The sequence below is a fragment of the Equus quagga genome, chromosome 22, assembly GCF_021613505.1.
Source record: "Equus quagga isolate Etosha38 chromosome 22, UCLA_HA_Equagga_1.0, whole genome shotgun sequence".
Classification (NCBI taxonomy): Eukaryota; Metazoa; Chordata; class Mammalia; order Perissodactyla; family Equidae; genus Equus; species Equus quagga.
In genome coordinates this window covers 2,117,816-2,145,142 of record NC_060288.1, presented here as the reverse complement: position 1 = coordinate 2,145,142, position 27,327 = coordinate 2,117,816, and the positions used below count along the sequence as shown (strand labels likewise).

Below are 27,327 nucleotides of genomic sequence, written 5' to 3'. Positions count from 1 at the left end.
CCCGGCTGTTTTATCCTGACTCTCCTAACCAGCACTAGGCAAGGAGGTGTCGCTCTTTGAGGGTATTTAGTACAATTCAGATGAATCTGTCTTGCAGGGCTGGGACTGCCCTGCAGCTCGGTCAGTGGCCTCCTCTGAGCAATTGTCTTCATCCAGTCTGGTTTCCAGCACTTCGCTCAGGAATGCTGGGGCCTTTTACCCCTGGGTTCCATCCCAGGAGGCCTTGCTGCTTCAGTTCATTTCATTAACCTGACCATCTGAAGAAAAGCTTGCCATACAAGGGGCGGGGACAAAACCAGCAGAATTCCTGCCAGAGACGTAGTAGCTGGGTGTCTTGCTTATTGCTCTCCTCGAGTGACATTTCTCTGAAACACTGAGACGCACATCTATCTGCCACTTGCACAGGGACGTGTAAGTGAGCAGTCTGGCGTCAAGGAATCTGTGACTCAAGTTTCTGTGATCTGCATTTGGTTAACTGGCCCGGAGACCTCAGCATCTCAGGGGAGCTGGTTTTCTTCCCCTGAATCCAGCTCTTGGGCTTTAAGAGTCTGTCTTTTGTGAGTTGAAACTACTGCTCTTCTAAGAACCTCTAAACTGAGCAGTTCGGACAACCTCTCTCTCTCTCTCTCTTGAGTGCCAACTACGACCACCTCTTCTCCTCTCCTAGAAACCATCAGCACATACTCAACAGTAAGCATTGCATCATCAGATCTGTTCTTGGGTCTGGGCTGTCAGTGATGATAAAACTGTCAGGCGGCAGCCAGGAATATGGGCTGCATCTCAGGAGTAGTTAAGAAAGTAGTCTAAGGGAAGCAGAAAGCAGCATTACTTAAGTAACATACTTGTATGGACTGGTCTGGCAGTTAATTCTTTCAGATGAATAGGAAAGCAAAATAGAATGGGGAAAAAATGGCCCAAATACTAGCTTCTAGTCGGAACCAAGCATTGGGGTGTTGCTATGTTAGCAAGGGCATGCCGAGGCGGCTCTCACCCCTCCTTTCTCCTTTGTACTACTGTGGTTCTGCCAGGCAGTCTCCTTACCTAATCTGCTCTCCCACCATCCCTTGGTTACTTTCCCTAAGACATGCTCAGTTCATCACTTCCTGTAAGCACAATCCTCACTGGCTCCCAGTTGCCTACAGAATTAAGTCCAAACTCAGTCTGGCATTCCAAGTCCCCGTAATCTCAATTGCTCCCTATGTTCTTCAGGAGCTTCACTGCAGGTGAATTGTACTGCTCAATTCCTTCCCATGCTCCCGCTGCCTTTTTTGCTCTCCGGACCTTCATATTTTCATGCCGTGATATTCCTTGTCTCCAGAATGCCTTTCCCACGCCTCTCCACCAGTCCCAATCTCGCCCCGTTTTTGAAAGCTCTGCCTAATCCTATTTTTTTGTTGAGTCCCTAATCCCTCCTGCAAGTGAATGCCAGTAAGAGTTTCTCTTGCCATTTTGTAGTCCATCTCCATTCTACCTTGTTATTTCTCTCATACCTTATGTTCCTGTCAAACCAAGACCTCCTTCCTTCCCCTTGTTTACTGTCCAGAGCACCTACCACATTGCCTTGTATGCAGCAAGTATTCCATGTATGGTGAGTGAACAAAAGGAAACATTTCAAAGGATTTAAAACTGCGAACATGAGAAACGTGAACAAACAAGCTGTGGGATACTACATACGTAACACAACTGTTCCACTCCGGGTTGGGAAATGTGTGAAAAATACATCTGAGTTTATTATTTCAGTACAGTATAATACAGGATTGTGGCAACAAAACATAAAAACTAAGATGGATTGATATAAATATGCTAAAGCCTAGTTTATCAGTTAGGAAAATGATACAAGTCTCCTGTTCTGTTATAAAGTCTGTAAAGAGAAAAGATTTATACTGTACACAAAGGATTCCTTTCCAAGAGCTGTAAGGTGGAGAAAGGGGAAAGCCAAACGATTGCAAGGATGGCTTTAAGGAACACGGTCTGGCCAGCCAGCCCATCCCTTCTTAGGAGGCCCCCGTTGGGCTTCCTTGCGCCTATAAACAGACATTCTATTTCTAATGCAATCCTTCTTCCCCGAAGGACCAGGTCACTTGTTCCTATTAAGACACACTTGCATCTTTGTGGTCCCATTTCAGAGCTGCTCACGTTGACAGATTGGAGGCTGGGCTTGTCTACCTCTCTTCTGCCCTAGATGGTGGTATCCAGGAGGGGCTGGCCTTGATCTGTCTTCTGGTCTGACAGAATACATTCTGACATCAGACCTGAATCCCTGAAAACTTCCAAATGGGGAAGTACCCATGAAAATATATCCTTTCTCTTCTGCCAGTTCTCCCCTCACTTGTCCTGTGTGATGGCTCATGGAGAAATCTGGGTAAGGAAGCACCGCCGTGGGGTGCCTTCTGAAGTGGAAGAAGTAGGGTCTCCTGTGATTTCAGGGAATGGGCTGTTCTTGGTCATGGCCGCATGTTGTCTTGAATCCAGGCTAGGTAATTAGTGACCTTGGTGTATACACCCGGAACATCTTTCCTCCCACAGCCAAGGCCCCAACTGATGATGCCGACCAAAGTCATGTGGTTGTCCTGCATACACACCAAGGGGCCTCCTGAGTCACCCTGCAAAAGAGAACCGGTTAGCTTGCCAAAAATGCAGACTCGGGGGGAGGGTCAGAGTTAATCATTGCAGCGTTAATACTGTATTCTTCAAAGTGCTGGCTTCAGAGAGGGAAAATTTGCTCTCAATGATCTTGATCCCTGAGAGAATTAGATTCTATCTACATTGTAAAGTGGAACTGAGATACCTGCTTAGACATTTCAGGGCTCAACCCTGGTTTTAATCCCCCACTTGGTAGCTGTGTGACCTTAGGCTAACTGCTTTGATATTCTTATCTGTAAAATAGAGACAAGACTATCTACCTTATGAGATGCTGATGGGAATTAGTTGGGAGAAAGCTTGAAATGATGGGAGAGCGATGTATGACACTTAGTGAAACTCTTGGTGATTGTTGGCTGTTATTGTCTGACTGAGTCAAAACAATTTTTTGTTTTTGTTTTAACTTAAAACTTGCAGCTACATCATGGTTCCACTTTGCAAACAACGTTTTTTGACTGTTGAGCTGGGTGGTACAGCTGAGGTTTCTGAAGAAACGATTCAAAAGAGGCCAAAGGTTGTCAAGGAACCCAGGGAGGAAATGCTGGTAGGATCACCTTCCAGAAGACAGTCCACAAAGTCTTCAGGCAAGATCCTGGCCTTCCTTCTTCCATAAGGCCCCTCGCCCCAGCCCCTCAGTGGAGAGGCTGGCACACATAGGCACGAAAATGTCTCGTCAACAGGCCTGGGCTGTATTTAGGTCCTCCTACTGCAGATTGGATAGCATTGTCTTGCTATCATGAAACAGAAGGACTGATAAGGATACTTAGATACTTATCAGATAACTCTGAGAAGGATGCCAACACAGCCTAAAATGGTTTGCTTTCCCAGGGTCTTGGGGCGGAATGTGCATTTTTGAAACTTATTTCTCACAAATCCCCCCTCTCCTGCTTCCCAGTAAATTGCTGGTCCTCCTCCCCTTCTACAAAGCAGACTCCAATTCACCAGCACCGACACAAGTCAAGAATTTCTTAATTCGTGTTGATTTATCCATCACTTCAATAGTCAATTAATTGCCTGGGCTTACAGGAAATCTTGAACAGGTGGAGTTTCCTGTGTAGACACTGGGGAAATTTCCTGCAGTTTAGATTTCTTAACTTTGGGTAACTTTGATCTTTCTCCAATTGCTTTATTCTCTGAGGCCCTCGTCTAGGATTCCCAGCGCCTCACTGAGATGGAACCCTCCATTCTGGCTCTAACTTGTTCTCAGTCTCCGGAGGACTCAGGATGGAGAGGTGCTCGTGTTTACCTGGCAGGCGTCATGCAGGTTCGCCTGGTTCCCTCCAGTCCGTGTGTCCCCAGCACACAGCATGTTGTCCGTGATGGTCCTGTTAGACAAGTACTGCGACGTGCAGCGGCTGGCCGGGTACAGTCTGACGTGCGCCTCCTTCAGCCGCTCAGAATAGAAAGGAGAGGCTGAAACAGAGGAGGGAAGATGACTTGATGGCTTTAGGGAAAGTTCTTTGTAAATGTTCTGGAAGGAGAAAGCCAAATTTTCCAATAATAGCTCACATTTATCAAGCTTCTACACATATTAGGTTGAATCCTATGGAATTGCAAATATTTTATTGTTTTGACTTACAAAACCAGCAATTTTATCGATTCAACCCAGAGTTTCTCAATAGCAGCACTATTGACATTTTAGACCAGATAATTCTTGGGGGGCGGGGTGCGCGGAGGGGCTGTCCTGTGCATTGTGGATGTTTGACAACACCCTTGGCTTCTCTTTAATGCCAGTATAAACCTCCTTCCTGAGTTTTAACAATCAAAAATGCCTCCAGACATTGCCAAAAGTGTTCTGGGGGCAAAATCACCCCAGTTGAGAACCACTGGTTTAATCTCATTTAACCCTCATAATCTAATGAGGTGGCTGGTTCAATCCCTCTCTTACCAGTGAGAACTGGGGCTTGGAGCAGTGTAAAAAGCCATGTCCAGGGTCACACTGCTGGCAAGGTGCAGAGCTAGCATTTGAACACAGGTCTACACGGCTACAGAGTCCAAGAACCCACACCCTTAATTACCATACTCCACTTCTTATCAGAACCTTCTTGAAATCTCAAGCTCTTCAAAGCACTTGTACTACTGAGACCCTCCTTGACCTGCACAGTGACCCTGTGAGGCAGGGAGGGCGGACGATGCCTACAGTTACACAGCAACAGGGTCTGGACGGGCTAGAACCACTCTCGAGACCACGTCTTGCTGTCTGGTCAGCAACTGCACCCCTGCTGTCCTGCACTGTCAGGACGGGCTGAAACTGCCTTCCACTTACTCGCCTCGTGCTTGCCGTAGCCAGACAGCTCACATTCCGTCCAGTCGGGCAGCTGCAGGTCGGCTTCAGGGAGGCAGACGGTGCGGACAGTGTCGCTCTCCTGGGCACACTGCATGGAATCCGACTTCAGCTGCAGCAGTGCTGGGAAGGGGAGAGAGGGAGGGAAAAAGCCCAGTGTGAAGGGCTGCTTCGGATCTCAGGGCAGGACGATGGAGAGGGCGAGGGTTTGGAAGGAGAAGCTGCACTCGTGTGGGTGAGTGTTATGCGATCTAGAGTTTGAACTGGAGCAGGGAGAATAATGACAACTTACCAATGTCATTGTCGTAAGTGTCATCATCAAATTCCTGATGGACGATGTACTTTTCTACTTCAAACTTCTGCTCCTCCTCTCCAGGGACCAATCGGTATGTTCTGCCCAAGACCACCTTAAGGTGATGGGGAGGAAACCTAGTGGAGAAATGGACTTAGCATGCTCTTCCTGCTGAGAGGTTTCCTCCAATGGCCTGGTTTCAAGGCCTTGGAGTAGGACAACCTCCAGGGTTTTCTAGGTCCCTACCTCTCCTGGAAGCAGTGGGCAGCAGACAGGAGCCAGCAAGAACTGATCAGTATTCCCCCACACAAAAACCTCTCTCCTGGTGTCTTCCTGTTCTTGGCAAAGATGGCGGCCTGCCACGGATGAGAGGCAATGTCCGCGTAGAGTCCTCCTTTAATCCGAAACTGAGGCTGCGTGTACTGTCTCAGGCCACAGGTGGCTGGGGGAAGAAAAGACAGAGAAGGGAGATGAGACCTGTGGGCCTGGGGTGAAGTCCTTGAGCGCCATCTGGGCTTCTTCTCTTGAAACCCCAAGTTTCTGCAGGCTATTGCACTTCTCAGTCCCATGGTCATGAAAACCACAGCTTTCCTTTGTTGAGTACACAGTGTGTGCCAACCACTGTATCCACATTATCTTTAACCGTCACAGTGCTGGACTTCAGAGAGGCTGTGAAATTCCTGCCCGAGGTCACCATGGCACCTGGATTAGTCTAGATCTCTCTAACTCCCAAACTGGGGATCTGCTATGCTTCATTGCCTCTAGTTTTTTCCCGCAGCTGCCTCCTGGCTTAAGAAATAATGAAGCATTGCAACCTCGTCCCGGGGAATGTCTACCCCATTTCTTTTCCACCTCTTCTTCCTTCCCAGCCTTCAAGGCCCGGCTGAAGTCTACTTCCTCATGAAGCTTGCCTAACAGTCCCAGCCCACTGGGCTCTTGAGCGAGCTTCTGATGTGGCTCTCTGAGGACCTGGGCTGTGAGTTAGCTGGTAGCTTGTGTCTCACCTGCTCAGTTAGACTCTGTTCCAGCCAGAGGAACATTCTGGCTGATCTGTGTGTTCACAGGAACTGAGTAATAATAATCTATTCTCAGATAATTTCCAAACTAAAGTTTTATTTTTTTAGCAAATGTGCCAACTGGAATTTTCTCTCTGTCTCCCACCCCCGTCACTAACCCAGTTCCCCTGTGTTAACAGGGTTCTGTGAGAAAGGTGGGGGAGTTCACAGAAGTACAAGTCTTAGAGTGAGAGGATGTGGGGCTCCCACCTCTACCTCTCAGCGCTCAGCAAGCTTGGGCAGGACCCGTGACTTCTGAGAGATCGTTTCCTAGTCGGTAAACTGGAGAGAGGGAGATGACCTCTCGCCACACTGCTGGGGGAGGCTGGGAGAGCCCTTTGTTATCTAGGGAGCCACACATTTGAACTACCCTCCTCCTCATAGTCACCACTACTGTCATCACCATCATTAATAAAGTCAGCTAGAGAGAAAAGTTTACAGCCTACTGAACTGTAATGTAAGGGAACTCGGTGTGTTCTCGTCTTTCTTTTTTCCCCTCCCCAACACCCTCGTGCATGGGATGGGAGGTGGATACCTGCCCAAAAGTGTTGTCATCCCATCCATTCAGTAATTGAAGCCCCCTCCCCACCAAGGCCTGGCCTTCCTGAAAATCTGGCAGCAACACAATCTGAAGCAGACAGCTGTGAAGACACAGGAAGTGGCAGAGGAAATGGTCAAGAACTGAGGCTAGGTAAAGAGAGGTGGCCAAGGGCCAGCCCTTACAGCACTGGGGTACGTCACAGTATTCCCACGTCAACTTGCGGTCCTTCAGCACATGGCACCAAGGCTTGGCATCCCCATCTGGATTCCTAGATGAAAGGAGTTTAAGGTTTTCAATCACATCACGAGCCATGTAAGAGCGGAAGGAGGCTCAGCGAACTAAAGGCAAATACACTGAGCAGGGCGGGAGGACCCTGAGTCCTCTACTTGGCTCTGCACAGACCTCACCATCGGAAAACAACTTCAACTTCGCTTTTCTATGAGCAACATAACATTCTCATCTCACGGGCATGTTGGGAGGAACTCTGAGCTGTGATGTGAGGAAACTCTTAGGATTTGTTGGAATAAAAATGCCACGTGAGAGTGGAGCAGACGAGGACTAAGTGGCCATGGGACAGCACCTCTAACTTGGGATTTGGGTTGAAAAACTGGTGGACTTTGCTTTTCATAATAGGTGTTATTCTAGCAAATGCATAAGTTGGACTGGATGATATCCACGATTCTTTCCAACCCAGTGGGTCCTACATATAACTTTAGGCATCAATTCTTCTCCCACCCCAAGCCCTAATCCTGCCTTCTTCCCAGACATGAACCTCTTAGAGACCCTGTGTTCCGTACCGGCAGTAATTGTGCTTGCCCAGGCCCAGTGCCTGGGCGTTGGTCATCCACGCTGTATAAACCTTGCCTATCAGGGTCATGGAATTCCACTGGAGGCAGGAGGAACCAGACGTGGTGAGGCTGTGGGTGCCGCGGTATGCCAATCCTCTTCCAGTGTAGCAGTCCCCATTTTTTTCTGGAACAAAAGAAATCTCAAACTGAAACAAAACTGATTAAATGCTAAAGTAGGCAAGTTGAGGTTTGCAGCAGGGCCTGAAGTGGAGCTGCTGGCCTGAGAAGTCGAAGGCAGCCAGTCCACCTGGGAGAAGGGTGTGGTCCCATCCTAACCTCCCCTTTCCCTCTTCAAGTGCTTTTTATATGGGCATGGCAAATGGCTTTCATCTGGAGCGCCAACTTCCGTCAACTGGATGGATCTCTAAGATCATCTAGACGGGGGAGTCCTAACCTGGACCGGATCCTGGGGGATGGGGAGGATGCTTTAGAGCGACTGTAAACAGTCCTCAAATTCACAGATAGATCAGCATTACCTGGAGGTCGATTGCATGGTATTTTTGTACATGTATACTTAGAACTTTAAAACATGTTTTTCACACTATTGTAATAAATAACAACTATTTTGAAAGCACCACTGAATTCATAGCACTTTTTTTCCTCCCCAAAGTCCCAGTACATAGTTGTATATCCCAGTTGTAGGTCCCTCTAGTCCTTCTGTGTGGGGTGCTGCCACAGCCTGGCTTGATGAATGGTGTGTAGGCCCACTCCCAGGATTCGAACCTGCCAATCCTGGGCTGCCGAAGTGGACTGCGCAAACTTCACCACTACGCAACCAGGCTGGCCCCTCGTAGTACTTTTTTGTAACTTAGAATTTTTTAAATCTGGGAAATTTTCTCACATTAAAAGTCTTTAAAGGGAGAGAGAGATTGAGACATAGGCCCATCAGTCACAAAGGGAGAATCTCCATCCATCTTCAGAAGGACTGGAAAGCACGGATGCAGCCCCATCTTCTCCTCTGTAGGTGAGGAAACTGAGGCTCAGGGGTAAAGAGGTTAGCTCAAGCCAGTTAGAGGCCAAGCCCGGGAGAGGACCTGAATCTCCTGACTTTCTTCCTTCTGGAACCAAAATGACGAGCTACCAGCCTGCTCCTTTGTCTCCACAGCCGTAGAAAGACTGTCAGCCCCGTCCGTCCGCCTCTTCTCCCCATCCCCACTGGGGAGGGTGGGGAGGCCACACTCACCCTTGGAGCAGCTGGGTGTGCTGCACGGCTCGGAGCTGTACTTCCCCGCCTTGAAGACGTAGCACCAGGGCTTCGAGTCTTGGTCTGGATTTCTGGAAAAGTCAGGCAGGGCGGGCCAGGGGAGGTTAAAAGCGAAGACTCCCTCTCAGCCCCAAGGCCTTTGCATCCTCTCCTGGGGCGAGTTAGTGTACCCTGGGTTGTACCCAGGATACTTGTACCACATTTGGTGGCAGTGGGACCTAGTTATTGTCTTCATCTGGAGATGCAGTAGGGTTTAAGGAGATGTGCATGGGTGCCAAGGGCACAAGGGGTGGACTGTGATGGTTAGTTTTATGTGTTAACTTGGCTAGGCTATAGCGCCCAGTTATTTAATCAGACACCAGCCTGGGTGTTGTTGTGAAGGGACTGTGCAGATGTAGCTAACATCTACAATTAGTCCATGTTAGTAAAGGAGACTGTCCTTGATAACGTGGGTGGGCCTCGTGCAATCAGTAAATGGCCTTCAGAGCAGAAGCTGAGAAGATGTTCTGCCTTGAGACTGCAACATCAACTCTTGTCTGAGTTTCCAGCTTGCTGGGCTCCCTGTAGCCCCCACAATCATATGAGCTAATTCCTAAAATAAACCGCTATGTGTGTACATATATCCTCTTGTTTCTCTTTCTCTGGAGATCCCTGACAGATCTGATACAGGTCTTTTCCCCACTGTAACAGCTTCTCATGAGAAAAACCTCAGCAGTCAGGAGATGGCCCTCTCACCTGCAGTAATTGTGGTTCCCAAGGCCCAGCCTGATGGCATCTGGTCTCCGCCCATTGTAGGGCTTCAGGGCCAGTACACTGCTGTTCCAGTTGACACACTCGGACCCACTCTCTGCTGTGCTCCACGTGCCCCTATAGGTGACACCCTGGTCCTCGTAGCATGTGGCACTGGCATCTGATTGAAAGCAAGACACATGACACCTCACATATGAATCCCCCTTTCATTTAGTTTTTCAAAGGGGTTTCCCATCCACTCTGTCATCACCCCAAACCAATGAGCAGCTGGCTGCTGAAACGACTGGAGCGCCAGAGGTCAGTGCGGGGGCCGGGGTCACCCAGCAGACTGGTGGCAGAGCCAGACTCCAGAGTCACCCCCAAGGCTCTGCCCACTGGGCCGGGCACTTTGGTTCCTAACCAACCCCTGGATGACCCTTCCCTGTGTCCACCCGACACGTGCCCCTGTCACCACACACTTCCTTTCCTTTCTGGGTGGATTTGATAATTGGGGTTTCAGTTCCTCTCACACCACCCCCCACCACTCACCTATTTCACAGCGTTTCCCAACAAATCCTTCAGGGCACTGGCAGACAAAATCTGAGAAATACAGAGCCTGCCAACACGTCCCCCCATTGAAGCACCGTGGTTCGCTGCAACCTGTTCAGTGTAAACAAGGAAACCGCTAATTATTTTCCAAGTAGCTCCAAGAATAACAGGAGATAAAGTTTTAAGAGTGCTCTCCACACATCGGGCGCTATTCTAAGCAGTTTCCAAAAATTAACTCATCAAATCCTCCCAGCAAACCATGAAATCTGCACTATGATTATCCTCATTTCACAGGAGGAAACTGAGGCTCGGCAGCTGAAGGTGTCTGCCTGAGGTCACACAGCCTCGCTCCTTTTTGGCTGGCACCTTCCCCCCCCCCCCCCACCTCAGGCAGAACGGGAGGGAATCTGCATGTGAAGATTTGAACAGCGGGGGACCATGAGTGACAGCGTATGGCCCATGGGACTGTGGTGAAGCCCAAAGCCTGGGCTGGAGTCGTGCGTACCTTTGACGGGCACCGAGTGGCACTGCGGCCGGCCACTGTCGCACCAGCAGTATTCAACCCGGTTGCCCCTGAGCATGGGGCGCAGCCACGACTCGTGTTGCCGGTAGGTCATCTGTGTTTTTTCATCCCTGCAGGTCACTATAACAAAAGACAGGCTGCCCTCTTTAGGGCGCATCTCACCGAAACTGACCCCCCAGCCACCCCACCGTCCTTCTCAGACAAGCCCTCCCTCCTTCTCGGTGTAACCCAGCCTTTAGTCCTTTCTTGCTCTCAGCTGGAAGACAACAAATGCCTAATACTTTGTCAGCAAAGATCCTTGTTATTGTTTGTCCTCTGATGGGTCCTTGTTTTGAAATAATTTATCTATCAAAATACATTTATTGAGTAATACTCTAATTTTTCATTTTGATTCATCAAAAATATACACATGTATATAACTGCCTACCAGAGTTTTTGATCCACGTGAGTATCACCACACTGAAATAATGCATTTCTGGCCCCAAACAAAGAAAACTGACATTTTAGTCCATGCAGAAAATGTGCTGCTTCCCTTAGTGCTTGTGGTGTAATGAAAATAGTGGAAGTACTTCCGTTAACATTCTTTCCCTTTCTCTCTCTGCAAACCAGAATGCCACCTTAAAAACTCTTTAACTTTTAATTATTTAAAGAAGCAACCTGTGCTCATTGTAGATAACGCTGTTGTTTCTTTTGAGGGTCTGTTGGAGCCAGGAGACCCCGTAGGAAACGCTGTGCTGTCCCACAGCGAGGGCACTCAGAGTTAAGGTGTGACTTGCTGGGGAAGCTTCCAGTTTCAAAGGGAGTTGCAAAGACTCCCAGACCCAAAGGCACTGGGTCACGAAGGAGATGAGGCCCTAGGTGGTAGTTTTGGACCTGTGGCTGGGCCTAGACTTCTTGAAATCAGAGTCAAGACAATCCGGCTGTTAGAATTTTTACTCTTGGAATCCTAGCGGGCGTGTTCCTCAGATTTCTAGAGTCGCTCTGGACAGTCTTATACAGAGCGTCTTCTCACACCACTTAGGGGAGGTGCCCATTATCCCCACTCTACCAACCAAAAGAGACAGAGGCGCAGAGATGTTAGTTAGCAAAGATGCCGAGCGGACTCCAGAGGGATGGAATCACTGCCCAGGGAAAGACCCCAGAGGAGCAGGACAGCTGTGGCTGGCAGCACTGCGGCCTCGGGCGAGTCACAGCATCTCCCCAGGCTCTGTTTCTCATCCCTGTAACAGGACTTTGGGCCACTGAGCTCGTGGGCTCCCTGACAGCCCGACTCCGTTCCTGTCCTCAGAACCCAACTCGCTGGCTTCAGCTACCTGGGGCAATGGTGAGTGAGTGATGGAAGGGCGACTCAGGTATCTTTGCAGAATCACCCTGCAAATTTCACCCTCATCCAGCTTAAGTTTGCAGGTCGTGGGGAGAAGATAAATCCCCCGACAGCCTGAGGCACCCTGAGCCCCCATGCCCTGAGCCTGCCTCCGGCCTCCGGCCATCCATTTCATCTTACCTCTGTAAGATCTGGCTCCTCTTCTGAATAGCGTGTGCGTGTGCGTTTCCTGCAAAGAAACCAGGGATGGAGGAAGGATAAGCGCATGCTGGGTGTCTTAAGAAGAAAGGTGGCCAGGGGCCAGCCCCGTGGCCGAGTGGTTAAGTTCGCGCGCTCTGCTTCAGCAGCCCAGGGTTTCCCTGGTTTGGATCCTGGGCACGGACATGGCACCACTCATTGGGCCATGCTGAGGCAGCATCCCACATGCCACAACTAGAAGGACTCACGACTAAAATAGGCAACTATGTGCCGGGGGGACTTGGGGAGAAAAAGGAAAAATAAAATCTTTAAAACAAAAAAAAGAATAAAGGTGGCCAAAGCAGAAGACTATCCATCAACCCACCGATCAGATGCCACCTCTCCAGAGAGTCCCTCTCCAGTAACTGGCCCTCGGCAGAATGTCCATTTCTTCCCTTCTCGTCTAATTTTTCCTCCCCTTCTGGACTAGCATGTCCAAAAGAACTTTCTGAATGATGGAAATGTTTAATATCTGTGCTAATACGGTAGCCACTAGACACATGTTGCGACTGAGCACTTTTAATGTGGCTGGTGTGACTGAACTGAATTTTTAATTTTATTAGTTTTAAATTGAAATAGCTACATGTGGCTAGTGGCTCCATATTGGACGGTGGAGATGCAGCGCCCGGCTCTTCCATGTAGCGCCCGGCTCTTCCATGTAGCGCCCGGCTCCTCCACAAGGCGCCCGGCTCCTCCACGTGGCGCCCTGGCTCCTCCATGTAGCGCCCGGCTCCTCCACGTAGCCATCCTGACACTCCCTTCCCTAAACTCCTGCGGCTCAGGCACTGCTCCTGGGCCTCACATGACACCCTTTGTTGCAGGGCATTTTCAGAGACCATGTGTATTGTGTGGCTTCCGTCCCAACTAGACAGTAAGCAGCATGAGGGCAGCTTGCCTGCATTGACGGCTCACAGCACTTGCCTTGTCTTTTATAAATACTTTATGGGTTAATTCAAACACATTCTTTAAAAATACCCCAGAGGGGCTGGCCCGGTGGCACAGCAGTTAAGTTCGCATGTTCCACTTTGGTGGCCCGGGGTTCGCCGGTTTGGATCCCAGGTGTGGACGTATGCACCACTTGGCAAGCCATGCTGTGGCAGGCATGCCAGATATAAAGTACAGGAAGATGGGCATGGATGCTAGCTCAGGGCCAGTCTTCCTCAGCACAAAAGGAGGAAGATTGGTGGCAAACGTTAGCTTAGGGCTAATCTTACTCAAAAAAAAAAAAAGGGTTGATACGTGTGTTTGGTGGCTCTGGCCCTCTGTCCCTTTGCCCCTCCACTCGACACCATCCCCCCCTTGGGGCCTGGTTACACTGAGGAGCATCTAGAAGTGGCACAGCCTTGAGGGGCAGGGCACACACAGGGGGACTGCACGCCTACCTGGCTGGGCAAAATGAAGAGTGCTCCACAAAGCAGCAGCAGACACAGCAGCTCCCTCTTCATTTTGTTCTTCATTTCTTCGGAGCGTCCCTTAAATTCTAGAGAAGAGAGGAAAAAAGCTTAGTTGTGTGACCTGAGAGATTAAAGAGTACGAGAAAGTTGAAGAACCTGCAACTTTATCACGGTGGGGCCTCCAGCATCAGCTCCCACAGCAGGAAATGCCACGACAAGGACCTAGAAGACATTTGTTTTTTATCGTATGTATTTTTTTTTTTGAGGAAGATTAGCCTTGAGCTAATATCTGTGGTCAATCCTCCTCTTTTTTTTTTTTTTTAAAGATTGGCACCTGGGCTAACAACTGTTGCCAATCTTCCTTTTTTTTTTTTTTTAGGATTAAATCCTCCTCTTTTTGCTAAGGAAGACTGGCCCTGAGCTAACATCCGTGCCCATCTTCCTCTACTTTATATGTGGGACGCCTACCACAGCATGGCTTGCCAAGTAGTGCCATGTCCGCACCCAGGATCCAAACCAGCGAACCCTGGGCCTCCGAAGCCGAACATGCGAACTTAACCGCTGCGCCACTGGGCCGGCACCTGTATGTATATTTTATCATGGTAAAATACACATAGCATAAAATTTACCATCTTAACCATTTTTCAGTGTACAGCTCAGTGGCATTAAGAACATTCACACGGTTCTGCAGCCATCACTGCCCTCCATCTCCAAACTTTCGTCCTCCCAAACTTTGACTACACGCCCATCAAACCACAGCTCCCCAGCCCTGGCACCCGCCCTTCTACTTTCTGTCTCTGTGAGTTTGACGACTCGAGCTACCTCCTAGAAGTGGAGTCACACAGCATTTGTCCTTTTGTGACTGGCTTATTTCACTGAGCATAATCCCCTCAAAGTTTATCCATGTTGTAGCGTGTGTCAGAATTTCCTTCTTTTTAAAGGCTGAATAATATTCCACTGTCTGTATAGACCACATTTTGTTGACCCGTTCATCCACTCATGGACACAGGTTGCTGGAAGATGTTTTTGCCCAGAGACGTCTATGGGCTGAGGGGTGAGCCCATCTCTGGCCTTCGCTGCAGCCGGGGACCACAGTGAGTTGGCTTGGTTTCTCTGGAAGTAAATTCCTGTCCTGGGGTTGGCTAGATGGAGCCACAGCAATGTCCCCTGTCTAACTTTTTCTGAGGACACTGTAGGGATCTTATTGCCGGCACATCACGGAACCAGCCGACCTCAGATTGCCCCAGCTCTTCCACTGACAACTTCCAGTCCACCTCGTCCAACAAAGGAAAGACTCCAGCGCGCCCGCTGCCCCCTCCCCCTCGGACCGGCTGCCTCCTTTTTATAGACAGGCTCTGCTTGGTGCAGATTCGCAGCGAGGAGTGGAGGCATCTGGTCTTGGGCCATTAGACTCAGATCTTCCTGGACCCAGAATTCCTGGTTTCCATGTGCCTTTTTCCAGCGGTCTTGCCCTCAGCAGCCCAAAGTAGGTTGGTTGGTCAGGGTGTTATTTTGTGGTCTGGCAGGCCCACTCACTCCTGCGTTCACGAGAATTAAATCTGGGCATTTCTTCCCTTGACTCATTTCCCTTCAGTCACAACAACTTCAGGTCCCACCCCTCCCCCTCTTCCCAAGGATCTGAAGGGCCCTGCTGGTTCAGAGGCTTCCAGAACTTCCATCCTGGCCTGGCTGCGGCTCTGGCTCCTTCTCTGTTTCTTCACAAACAACTCCCCTGCTGAAGTGCCCTTCCCCTCCCACGGCCCCGAGCTCCCTTCAGAGCAAGGATAAAAATATAGGGGGTGGGGGTGGGAAACTGTACGCTGCACAGATTCTGCTGGGGCTGCTGGTGACGGGAGGGAAAGGGAGCCGGGGTGAGGGAGCCTCCCCTGCCTGCCCGGCCCATCGTGAGAAAGAAGCGCAGGATCTGGCCCTTTGTTCTAATTTGGTGCGCCCAAGCCCCTTCCTGGGCAGGGTGGGGGCCCTTCCTCACTCCTAGGGGGAAGCTTGTCACTCCTGACCACTTCCAGAAGAAAGAAGTAGCAAGTTGAGGCCAGCCAACACAGGAGCACAGCCTGGAATCCTCCTATCACAGGGAATTGTTCCAGATTTTCTTTCTAAGCTTTCCTCAAATTTCCCCTTTCTCAAAATTTCCCAAAATCCCTCTCAAATGTTCCTTCTTAATTTTATCCCATTACTTATAACCTTTGAAAATAGATCTTCTTAAATGTGTTCTCCGCTTTCTTTCTGACGTTAATCCTTTTTCCTGTATTTATAGATTGTCCCACCCTTTGTTATCTCAGGCCTTGAGGCTGGGGGGAGCTCTAAACTCTGAGGACTTTATGAAGAAATTCTGCATAAGACAATGAAGGAGTGAGTGAATGAAGCAGCAGCCAGGCGAGGAAGTAAGCGGCTGGCGCTTTCCACACACTGGCTCCCCCAGGCCCAGGGGATGCTTTTGGCTTTTCTCTGGATGCCCGCCAAGGTGCTGTTTTATATCAAGAACTCCAGGTCCGCCTAAATGGAACACAATTCTAGATAGTGGAAAATTGCAAAGTGAGAAGTGAAGTATTAACACATTTGCATTCCCTGGACAGCTGGGGAGGAGTGAGCCTTGGGGACGCGTGTAAAGTCTCCAGCAGCTGCATCGTGTTAAACCCTTTGCCACTAGGGAATCAGCACTGGGGGAAAGGGGCATGGCTTTGTCTCCTCCCAGGACAGTGAGACGGTCTCGCCTCTATCAGTCCTTGTCCTCCTCCACCTCTGCTGGCCCTCCTGGGGCTTGAGCTGAGCCACTGCCGGAGAGTCTCTCACACAAGGCGCCGGCTCCCTCCCCGCTGCACAGAGGCAATGAGAGCAGCCGGACAGGCCCAACGGGTGAGAGGATGACAAAGAAATGAGTCACCGCCAGCAGAGTGAAGACAAGGGAGAAAGGAGAGGGAGGGAAGATGTGTCCTTGTTTTGCCTTTGTTAGAGAGGTGGGTGTGGAGGGCTGGGGGCAGCGCCTGGACAAAGAGCAGAGTGAATGCCAGGAATCCGGGGGGCCACGCCAGACAGACTTCCACCTCGTGGACCACAGGCTCCCACCCAAGGGAGAAGCACCAGGTGCTCATAATGGGGCCAGGGTGGGACATGAGATTTGAAGAATAAGTGTAAGAAATCCTTTGGACGCTCATTTTATAAATACAGAGACTTGTAATTTTTTTCTATGTTCTCTTCCTTTTGCTGTGTTTAATGGTTTCCCAGAATCAAAGAACTAAAAAAACAAGGAAGCAAGAGGAAGGAAGGAAAGAAGGAACGAAGAAAGGGAGCAAGGAAGGAAGAGAGGGAAGGAAAAAGAAATCCATGAGGCTGTCTCACTTTAGTTAGACTGGAGTCCCTGAATCCCTGAGAGCATCAGTGTGTGAGAGCAGCAGTGGAATGGCCAAGAGGCCTGAGGTCCCCAAGGTCTCAAGGCTCCAGCCCTGGCAGGCCAACCCTAGCACACAAAGTTGATTTTTGCAGATTTGCAAAAGGCACCCTCTCTGGTGGGTGGAGTTCAACAGACACAAAGTCTGGCAAGTTGACAAAGAATCGGTGCAAATTAGAAAAAATAGCGCACATGGCTTGGCAAATAAAGCGTGGCCTGGATTTCAAGGACGTCAGGCGTCCTTGTGCGGGACCCAGCCTGCAGGTCTGCATTCGGCAGCCTCCTGGGCTTCCAGAGCATCTCTGACCTTGCTGCCTGGAAACCGTGTTGGGTCCTGCTGGCTGCAGCAACAGAGTGGCTCAGTTCACTGGCCCTCTGAACAACCGTGGATGATGTCTGCTCTAGGGAAAAAGAATGGAACAATAGTCTGGTAACCAGGGAGGGGATTACTCTAGAGCCAAGGATGCGTGCCATTGTGGCCAAGAAATCAATGATCACGCCAGCCAGAAACTCAGCGTTCATTTCTGCAGTGGTAACACGGGGGATGCTGACTGACGGGCAAAAGTTAACAAATGTTTGCGCGCAGACTGGGTGAAGCTGTTGGAATGGCAGCAGGACAGCTCAAGGACAGACCTGGGACAGGAGATGAAGTGTTGTCCTCAGTGTCTTTCCACTTCCCTTTGCATGACCTTTCCCTCCACTCTCCTGCCCTCTCCATCTTCCCCAGAAAAACCTGCTTTCAGGAAAGGGACTGACACACTCGCTCACAGATTAAAATGGCTGCACAACAATTAATGCGCAGCCCTTCCATATTTTGAGATGTAAAATCTGCTCCCAGGGATGCAAAATCAAGCGGGCTGGACTCTCAAGCTTTCCTCCAGGGTACCATTCTGTGATTTTCATTGTTGTGAGAACAAATGATACACAGTGAATGCGCACGTGCTGTGTAAACTGTGAAACCCTAGTGAGCGGGTAGAGGCACTTTTATGTAAATACTTCCCCACGTGCTGTAAAGTGATTTGCAATAACAAAACTGTACAAATGCAGTCAATCAATCAATCAATCAAGTTCTGTGAGTCTAGCTACATACAGTGCAATCGCCCCAGACGCTACAGAACTCAAGGACTTGTAGTTTCCACTCTTGCCAGCAAAAAAAGTCAGAAACATGAGCAAGCTGGAGGAGGATGGAAATTCAAGGGAAAAACAAAAGTAAATTGATACTATTATCAACTTTTACACAGTGTGCAAGGTCTGCTACCTGAGTCTTTGGTAAAGGAGATTCTTGGGTTACTCTTGCTTTGCAAAGCTGCTGTGGAAATCTAAGTAAGAGAGAGTCAGGCTCCAGGAATACAAATACCCTAAAATGACTCATGGCTTTAAAACAACCACCCTCCCTCTACCCCCAACCACCATGGCCCAGAATGGATGCCAACAAATTAGAAAAGAAACGGTCAGAACTCATTGGAATGGCAAAGGCATGTCACTAGGGTCAGGACAAGAGATGAGGTGAGATGGGAGGAAGAACCATGCCTTGGAAAAGGTGATGAGCTCCCAGAAAAGCTCCCCTTTTCATGGGCCAGAGGCAGAGCTAAGGACAGGAGCCGTTAGCCTGGCAGCTCTGGCCCCATTTAGGCAGGTCCTGCTTTTTATGGAGGCCCTGCTCTCAGAATAAAAACCATTTTCAAAAACTGCCATACACAACCAGAAGAACCTGCAGCTAAGATATGCAATTATGTATGGGGGGTGGGGGTGGGGGGGATTTGGGGAAATAAAGCAGAAAGAAAAAAAAGAAGATTGGCAACAGTTGTTAGCTCAGGTGCCAATCTTTAAAAAAAAAAAACCTGCCATCATATAAGCAATTTTTAACTTCTCAAAAAGGTGATTTTCTATATGCCAAACCTCATTTTCTCTCTTCTTGAACAGATCTCTTTATAACGAAGGGACAGGAGAGGCAGAGTCTGTTTCTTATCTAATTTGATCAATTCCAATTAAGTGACTAGAATCCTCTCCTGGCAACGCACCTCCCACTCCCCCCACCCCCCAGCCCCAACTCCACTCAATTACTCAGGGCAGAATGCTCCCCAAAGCACCTGCAAAATAGAGGCATCTGAGCTGCACCTAAGTTATATGACATGAACCTGGCTACTCAGGAAGATCTATACTGAGCAGTGTCATCTCCTCAACTCTCCACCCTCTGCCAGGTAATCCTGGTTATTCGGAGGAACTAGGGCAGCGTGGGTTATGGGTCTAGGAAAACAGAAGTCCATCCTGCATCCTATCATCATCCTGCCTCCTCCTGCGATAAAAACAAATGAAATTCTTTCCTAATAAACTTACATCCTTGTGAAGAAAAAACAAGCTTCAGCTGGCAAAAGCTAAGCCCTTTAGTCAGTACAACAAAATGTTAAGCCCCAAGTCTGAATCCCAAAACCCTGTAATCTAATGTTAATCTACAAGCGTCTTGTTAAGAATGAGGCTAGTTCCTCTCGTTCCTTCCACTCCCTGGAGTAAACATCACTATGAGGTAATTCAATACGCGATAATTCTTCAGTCTACCTGGAGATCTCAACACACTTGAATCAGGAAAAAATGGTCGGAAGCTTTCATTGTATTATTACATGAATTTGTCCACATTTTACTGGGCTCACGTGGAAGAGACATGATAGCATATTTCTGAGAAATGTGTGTGGATTAATGCCACTTACTCAACAGGTATTTGAGTACTTACTGCTTACCAGGAATGCACAGAATCATTTAAGGCGATATTACTATCTTGTTTTTACAGATGAGAGAATTGAACTTCATAGAAGTCTAAGGGCCTTTGGCCCTAAGGTGACACACCTTCTAAGGTGGTGTCAGGATTCAAACCCCAGATCCCCAGTTCTTCTACTGAAAACCCAACATTCTTTCCACTCTTCCTTACTGTGTCCTGACGCTGGATTATGAGGTTTTCAATGTGCTCAGAGCTGCTACTTGAGAGGAGCAGCATGTTGCAATGCAAGGAGCATGGCCTCTGGAGCCTCAGCTTCAAACTCCCACTCCCACTTACAGGCTGCATGGTTTCCTGGTTTTTCTCTTGGCTAATCATTTCCGCCTTGCTGAGTCGTTACGGCAAATGGAGAAGAAACAGGCAGGTAAAGGCCCTATGCCATGGCTGGTGCACAGTAGGGTTAACCGTACTCACTGTCATGCGTGTCCTTCAGAAATGGGAGCACAAAAGTTTGCAGCTTCTCCCTGGAACAATAACTAGAAGTTTCCACAGCAGAAGGGATGCCAAGCTCTATGGGGTCCTCATCATGTTCAAGTGTTATTACCATACAGTTCCCAGATCACCTGGACATCTCATGGTAACCTATAACCCAGGCCTTTACAACTGACATACAAGTTCATGCCCTTCATCTACGTGCACAGATCAGTATTAACAGGAGCCATTATTTCCTGAATATGAGGTGGTGTCTTTCATCCTACTTTTAATCTGTTTTTTTATTTGCCTTTCCCAGGCCTATTTACACCACACAAGCCAGGGCTATTCTGGACTCTCCAAGGAAGTTGGAATTAGCTGCCGGGACCAACTGGAAGATAGGCCCTCATGACTGATAAGGCCCATCTGATGCAGACCACAGGATGTTTGAAAACCAGAGACCTTTCACAGGAGAAATGAGGAAACAGGAGCTTCCCAGAAAAACAAACCCACCTTCCCTTTCTCTCTGCAGCCCGGGGGGGCAGACACCGCCTCCTGCTACAATGAGGCAAAATAAAGCAAGTTTCTCTTTTCTGTGAACATGCCAAAATGTCAATAGCTGGCAGAGATCAAGGCGACTGGTAGTCTCTCTTTTAGGTTATTCGTAATAGGTTACTGGGTTCAGCTTCTCCGTGGAGACCCCTGTCTCCTACCTTCAAGAAACTCAGCTGACATCAAACTGCTCCTGCAAAGATCTCTAACCAAGGGGCTTGGGAACCTCCCTGGGGGCAATCCTCCCAGGCCTGTCAGATGCCCTCCCATCCACCTCCACCCTCAGCCCCTGCTCAGTCCAATGTCCTCCCTTCCTGGATTCCCAGGTGATGATTCACTCACTCTATGTATTCACACCATCAGACATTTCTTGAGCACCAACCGTGCACCAGGGACAGGTTCCGTTGTATAAAGAGACATATGTTCTATCTTCAAAACCTCATAGTTTGGGAAGAGGACAGACAAGAAACTAGACAATGACAGCACAGTGTGAGCAGCACTGGGGATGGAAGGGGGGCGTGCAGAGGAAGAACCGGTCCTGCCAGAAGGTGGGGGAAGGGGATCTCTCTCCCTCTTGTTGAGGTGGGGGGCAGTCAAGCTTGGCTTTCTGGAATGGATACTATATAAGCTGTTTATTAAACAAGAGTAGGAGTTAGCCAGGCAATGAAGGGGTGTTCCTGACAGAGCATATCCCCAAGATGGACCCACCATTTGGGGCCCAGGGTAACAGCAGCAAGCAGCTTACTCTTGGGCAAAAACACTTTCTTCAGGCAAAGGAGTATGATTCACAGAGCGCAGGCTCCTTCTTCAAGGGTATTCCCAGGAGGAAGTGTGGCTTGGAAAGCCCAAGAGTTCTAAAGATGTAGGGGCCTTTGGGGAGAAGTTCAGTGTGGATTCCCTAATGCCTAGTTGTAAGTTAATGGGATATTTGTGACTATATAATAAACAGAAAAGGCTCTTAATACAAAAGTTTCCCAGTGTCTGGGTTCAGCCTGACCTTGAAGTGGTCACTTCAGAGGCTCCAGGTAGAAGCAGGTCTTGCAGGTCAATTCCCAAACAAAGCTCTTCAAGCCACTGGTGCTATGTGTCAAGAGCATCACATAGCCATCCTGGGCACCTCGGCTGGGCCTATTGGCCAAGAGTCACCTCTGGATCATGGCCATTGGCACAGATGGTGCTGGGCAGCCGCTAAGGACCCTCAGTTGTATTAGTTCTATAGGAGGAACGACTGGTTAGCATTTCCCAGGTAATCATCATCAGCATCAGGACTTGCCTGAGTCATCCCTTCAAAAACCATTTATGAAATGCCTGTGTGTGCCTGGTTCATTTTCCCTTCTGTGATAGGTCTTATTTTCCAGGTGATCACGAGGTTTATCCGTCCCTCTGTCCCTTTCTACGGAAGTCTATTTCCCAGGCAGGATAGTGGAATATAAGATGTACAAAACATCACGAAGAAAATGTGCTGTCCTTTTATGTAAGTAGACAACTAAGCCAGTATCAGAAGACCACGTGGCTGGACTTGGGGTTGGACCAGGGAGGACGATCTCTAAGATTCTCTCGCTCTACCTTTCTGTGAGTCTAACTCATCCTCACTTTTCTATCCGGTTCGATTTGAGACCCAACACATGGTTATATAAGCTGGTTAAGTAGGATGAGGTGTAGAGCCTGAAAACTATGGACAGAATTTTTCTCCATGAGAAGCAAATGACCCAAAGAAGGGATGAACAGAATATTCTGGTCACTTGTTCAACCTAGCCATCTTATCAGAACAGATGAAAATCACTCACAGAAAATAGAAATTTTATTCTGAGACTACCATGCCAAATAACCAGGTGAAAGTGAACATTTCAACTAAAAACTCAAAATTTTCCTTACCAGCAGACACTTGTCTCAGATAAGCACATGAATTTTGAATTTTGACCGGAGCCAAGTCCAATCCATTGCTATGAACGATGTTGCCACTTCAGCTGTCTGATCAAAATAACCTGCATTCGCTCTGGAAGCTTTGGAAGTCCTGAAGCCAGCACTTCTCCTTCCAAATGATGATCCTAGCCAAAGGGCCCCTTAAGCTGCTATAAAACCCTGTGACCAGAAGAACTCCTGTTGGCGGAAAAGTAACAGGCCTCACCTGCACAGTAAGTTTCCCCCAATGCTCTGTGGGCCTGGCCACTCATTTCTGAAAGCCTTGCAAGGTTATGGTCACCAGGCGTGGCTGGGCTGCTTGTTACAATAGTTTGAAATGCACTGATCATCGACTCTTAGGCCCTGGGGAAATAAAAGGCGAGTCCAGTCTGGGAATCTTGCCTCAATGAGCACACACTAACAGTCTCACTGCTCTTCTCAGCTACGCCCTGGTGGCATGAACCGTCCCAGGCCTGCGATGCAGCACAGACACTGTGAGACTGATACGAGGTCTCACAAAGTAAACTGATGAGCTGGGGGAGTCTGGACAGAGACTGAGCCATTTGGGCAGAGGGTAGCTATTATTGGCTCTTGACAAGATCCAGAGATTCGAGGCTGGCATCTCTGAGAACATTTTAGGTTGAATAAATTGATGAGTGGGATGGGACTATTTCTATTTCAATATTCACGGCGCCCTTGCTGGTGCTCAGCGTCTGGCTCTGCTCTCACAGGAAGCACTCACCCGGCAGCTCACACTGACCGTCATATATTGATTCTGGACAAGTCAGTGTCTAGATTGCAGGAGGAGTCTTCCTGCCCACAGGCAAGAATTGCAAGAAAGTCCCTTTGAGGGAACTCAGCTTAACAGTTGGATTTGCAGAATTTCTTCATGGGATTGCAAATCTACCCACACACACATATAATTTTTTCTCTCATCAATCAGCTGCAGGAGACCACCATTATTATTCCAACTTGGCCACCAAATAAGCGTCTTTGCGCTTGAGTTTGTCATTAGTTACCTGGGAGCTCAGCATGTTTTCCTCCTTCCCTTCCTGCCTCCCTCCCTCACTGTGAGGATAAGAAAACAAAGATAATAACAGTGAAAATCTAGAGAGCCCCCGCTATGCCTCCTGCAGAGAGCTTTAGGAATAAAAGACACTGATGTCAGTTTCCCCTGTAATTGAAAAGTCCTTAAAGAGGACCTCACGCTGGGCAAGAAGCCAGAGGACAAAACTGACCAGTGGAGATGCCGGGCATGGGGGGAGGTCCAAGACCTTTCTACAGCATTCTCCTCCTTCTCTTTCCCAGTACTTCCAACCCAGCGGATCATGCTCTGGAGGTAAGTCACTCTCTGCCCCATCCCCAGCTTCAGTCCCGTAAGGGGCTCATTTGGGGAGAGAGGCAGCCAGACACCCCCAAGGGCACTCCGGCCCTGACAGCCGTGTGTCCCGAAAGCAGCTGATTTTTTCATTTCTTGCCCGTTAGTCACGAGATGCTTTCATTGTCTATTGAGAGCATTTCTGTATAATTCTTTTCACTTTCCCCTTTACTCTGCATGAGAGATTTCTTCTCCAAGACATTTCTTCTGCCTCCTAGTCTCTCTCCTCCCTCACCACCCCCACCCCTCCAGAACACTTCAGCCTCTCCCCATTCAATGCAGACTCAGGAAGAAATCTCCCTTTGGGCGCAGATTCCAGTTTACCCTTTTTGCCTGAATTACAAAGTCGGTCCCTCACTTAGGCATTCCTTTACAGGCTCAGTTTGCCGGGGAGACTTTTAAGAGAGAGAAGAGGAGATGTGTGGACACAGAGGCACAGAATTCAACCTACCGCGCTCCTTCCTTCCTTCCTTCCTTCCTTCGGAGAGGCTTTCTCTGCAGCCCGGGGATCTTGCAGGACCTCAGCTCCAATCTCCCTGCACAGCTCTGGCCTCCTTTAAATTTCAAGGCAGGGGGTGGGGTCGGTGGCCCTGGGTGGGCGGGTTCCTCTGCAGCGGGAGGATGCCCAGTGGACAGGGCCACGGAGGAGCCAAGCTGGGGCGGGCCTGTTTTTATAAAGAGGGGGAGGAAGTGCATGATGGAAACAGCTCTGCCCATCCTGGCTTCAGGCCAGTCTGATTATTCACAGTCCTGATGTCATCAAATCACAGGAATTCGGGAGTTGGATGGGACCTGAAGAATCATCTTCCTTTAGAATCCTAGTCTCAATGACCTAAAGGGGACCCTCGGGATGAGCTGGCTCTAAGCCCCTAGCGTGAAAAAAAGTGTTTACAATTCTAAACAAACACGCGCCCTGAGCAGACGAGGGGCCCTTCAGGGATCCCCAGCAGTAACTCTGCCCCTCTGGACACAGAGGTTGGGAGGACTGAACAGGTGGGCCAGTGCCCTCCAGACAGAGGAAATGCCGGGGTTGGAGCGTTGGGGGGAGGGTGGGGCGGTGAACGAGGCTCACCTGCCATGGAAAGTGCCCTGCCTGGAAGCTGCTTCCTCAGGCCCCTGCCCGTCCCCTCCCCAGCTCTATAACCTCAGGGAGAATCGTTTTCACCTCTCTGTAAAGTGAAGGGCAGGAATGGGTGGTCGCTGAGGTCTTTGCAGCTCCAGCCTTCTTGAGTGGGACCATGGAACAGGGGGGGCCCTGCGCCAGTGCTCTGCTGAACTGTTCTGCACAGCCTTGCCTGAAATTCCGTCACTAGCCATCCATCCCTTAAGTGGCCGGAGCTTTTCAGTGCCGTGGCATGTGCTCTTAAATGTAAGTGCTCCTGGAAAAGGATAACCTGTTTTGACCTGTTGACTTGATCACCTTGCAGATCACTCATAAAGAAGAGCAGCGCGTGTAGGAGAAAGGCTGGGCTTGAGTCGGCTGTACCAGTAATGAGGGATGTGACCTCAGCTTTCCAATTATGCTGAGCTTTCAAATCTGCAGGTTACGTGCGACTGGAGAGAGGTCCCTGGTGCATCACAGGGCTCTCAGTAAGCAGCATGTGTTATTACTGGAAAGTGTATAGCTGAGACACGGCATGTGAAAGTGAGAAAGAAGTAAGAGAAAGGATGCCAGGAGAGGGAACAGGAGGTTGGCAGAGGGAATTGTGGGATGACCAGCTATTCTAGGAGAGGCCAAATTCCATATATTCAGATCTGAAATATGCTCATATTTGTCAGGCGATGAGAGCTGACTTTGAGGCTGGAAAAGAAGACAGTTGTGGCCAAAATCAAATGGTTTTTCAGTATTTTTATCAGGCCACAGCTCTGGCAACGGCCCTTGCAGATCGGAGACAGGAGGACTGAGTTAGCTACAGAGCACTGGAGACAGGACATCAGAGAAGCTGCAGCAGAGGGTGGCCTGTCCCTCGGAGAGGGGTCTCTCTCCTGGAACGTGTAACCAGAAGGAGGGTCAGACGCTTTTGTTTGCATTTTGGTTCAGCAGGGGTTGGGGGCAGGATGGTAGTGTGACTTTGATTTGACCTCCTGTGGAGGATAATTTGCTCCTGAACGATCACGTTAAACCCTTAGATCCCTGAGAGACTGCAGTCTGGGTACTGGGTCCTGAAGCCTGAGCAGGGAGCAGACAGACGGGGCAGGAGGGGCGTACAGGGCGGTGGAGGAGGGAGCAGGGAGAGTCCTGCCCCCGCCCGTCAGGACGCCTGCAGCGGCACCTTTAGAAACAAGTTGCCATAGGTTTTCAGCCCTAATTCAAATGCAAATTTGATCGGTTAACCTTCGAAGGAGTCTCCTGTGGGGCAAGGCTGTCTGCTGGGCCCCGGGGGCCTGCGGGGGTTCTTGAGGGAGAGGGCGGACCGAGCCAGGACACTGCGAGGAGAGGGTGTTCAGGTGACCCACAGGTGCCCCTGAGCGTTGCTGAAATACACCCAGATGACTCAGCCCAGTGAACACGCCGGTCCTACGAACGGGGCCTTTGTGCTCCTACTGATTTGAGATTGTTCTCCGTTTCACAAATTCCACGGAAGCTGAGAAGGAGGAATGGGTGCAGGGAGGCTGTGCGGTTACAATGGGGGCCTTGATTTTAGTCAAGGGATTGCTGTGGGGGAAGAAAAGATAAAAAGAAATCTTGATGAAATCACATTCTGGGAAAACTGTATCAAAGGCCTTTGCTTTCAAGGAAAAGAAAGAAACCCAGGTGCAGATAACACGGAGGCAAAGTGGGCGCGGGCGGCTGGAAGGAAGTAGCGGGAGAGCTTTCCCAGCCGGCGCTGTTTCTGTGGGCGACCCCTCCCCCGCAGGACGCGTGACTCACCAGCGGGGCCCTAATCGCCCGAGTTGACGCAGGGATGGGGCATCGGAAGGAGGACCACGCTGAGACCCCATCGGCTGCGTAAGAAATGATGTAATGTCTGTAGAAACTTGAGGAAAAGAGAGATGGATCAGAGGCTTATGACGAGATGGTTTGGGACCAGAAGACAGATTTTGTGCACAGTCTCAGAACGTTTAATTTTGGTAGCCATCTGGTTTTTCAGGGGGTGGATAGATACCACAGCGGGTTTGAAGTGGATCTTATTGTGGTGTGCCCTGTCGAGGCTTTCCTCCACACTGGAGACTCTCACGGTGGGCAGCTGCACCGGGGACGCGAATGCCCCAAACAGCCAGAAACGTCAGTCAGACAGGCCGACTGCAGGGGAAGCGCCCTTGCAAGCAGTGGTTCTGCGGCCAGCT

General features: G+C 49.5%; 1 protein-coding gene across 1 annotated transcript; it reads right to left on the bottom strand.

Moving 5' to 3' along the window:
* Positions 1–1,698: 1,698 nt before the first annotated feature.
* Positions 1,699–24,654, bottom strand: PLAT (plasminogen activator, tissue type). The gene is made up of 14 exons (XM_046648748.1): positions 24,491–24,654; positions 13,609–13,706; positions 12,170–12,218; positions 10,648–10,785; positions 10,143–10,253; positions 9,600–9,774; positions 8,844–8,935; positions 7,610–7,784; positions 6,995–7,080; positions 5,463–5,658; positions 5,217–5,353; positions 4,907–5,047; positions 3,887–4,053; positions 1,699–2,603 (listed from the first exon to the last, which is right to left on the bottom strand). Exons 2-14 carry the CDS (start codon positions 13,681–13,683, stop codon positions 2,445–2,447), a joined length of 1,701 nt encoding a protein of 566 aa, XP_046504704.1. The 5' UTR covers positions 13,684–13,706; positions 24,491–24,654; the 3' UTR covers positions 1,699–2,444.
* Positions 24,655–27,327: the final 2,673 nt, after the last annotated feature.

Excerpts from the sequence above, each read along its gene's own strand:
- PLAT (XM_046648748.1), bottom strand. The coding sequence starts at position 13,683 with ATGAAGAACAAAATGAAGAGGGAGCTGCTGTGTCTGCTGCTGCTTTGT. Across the intron at positions 12,219-13,608 it reads TCTTCATTTTGCCCAGCCAG|GAAACGCACACGCACACGCT; the intron begins GTAGGCGTGCAG and ends GTTTCTTTGCAG. Across the intron at positions 9,775-10,142 it reads TGGGAAACGCTGTGAAATAG|ATGCCAGTGCCACATGCTAC; the intron begins GTGAGTGGTGGG and ends GCTTTCAATCAG.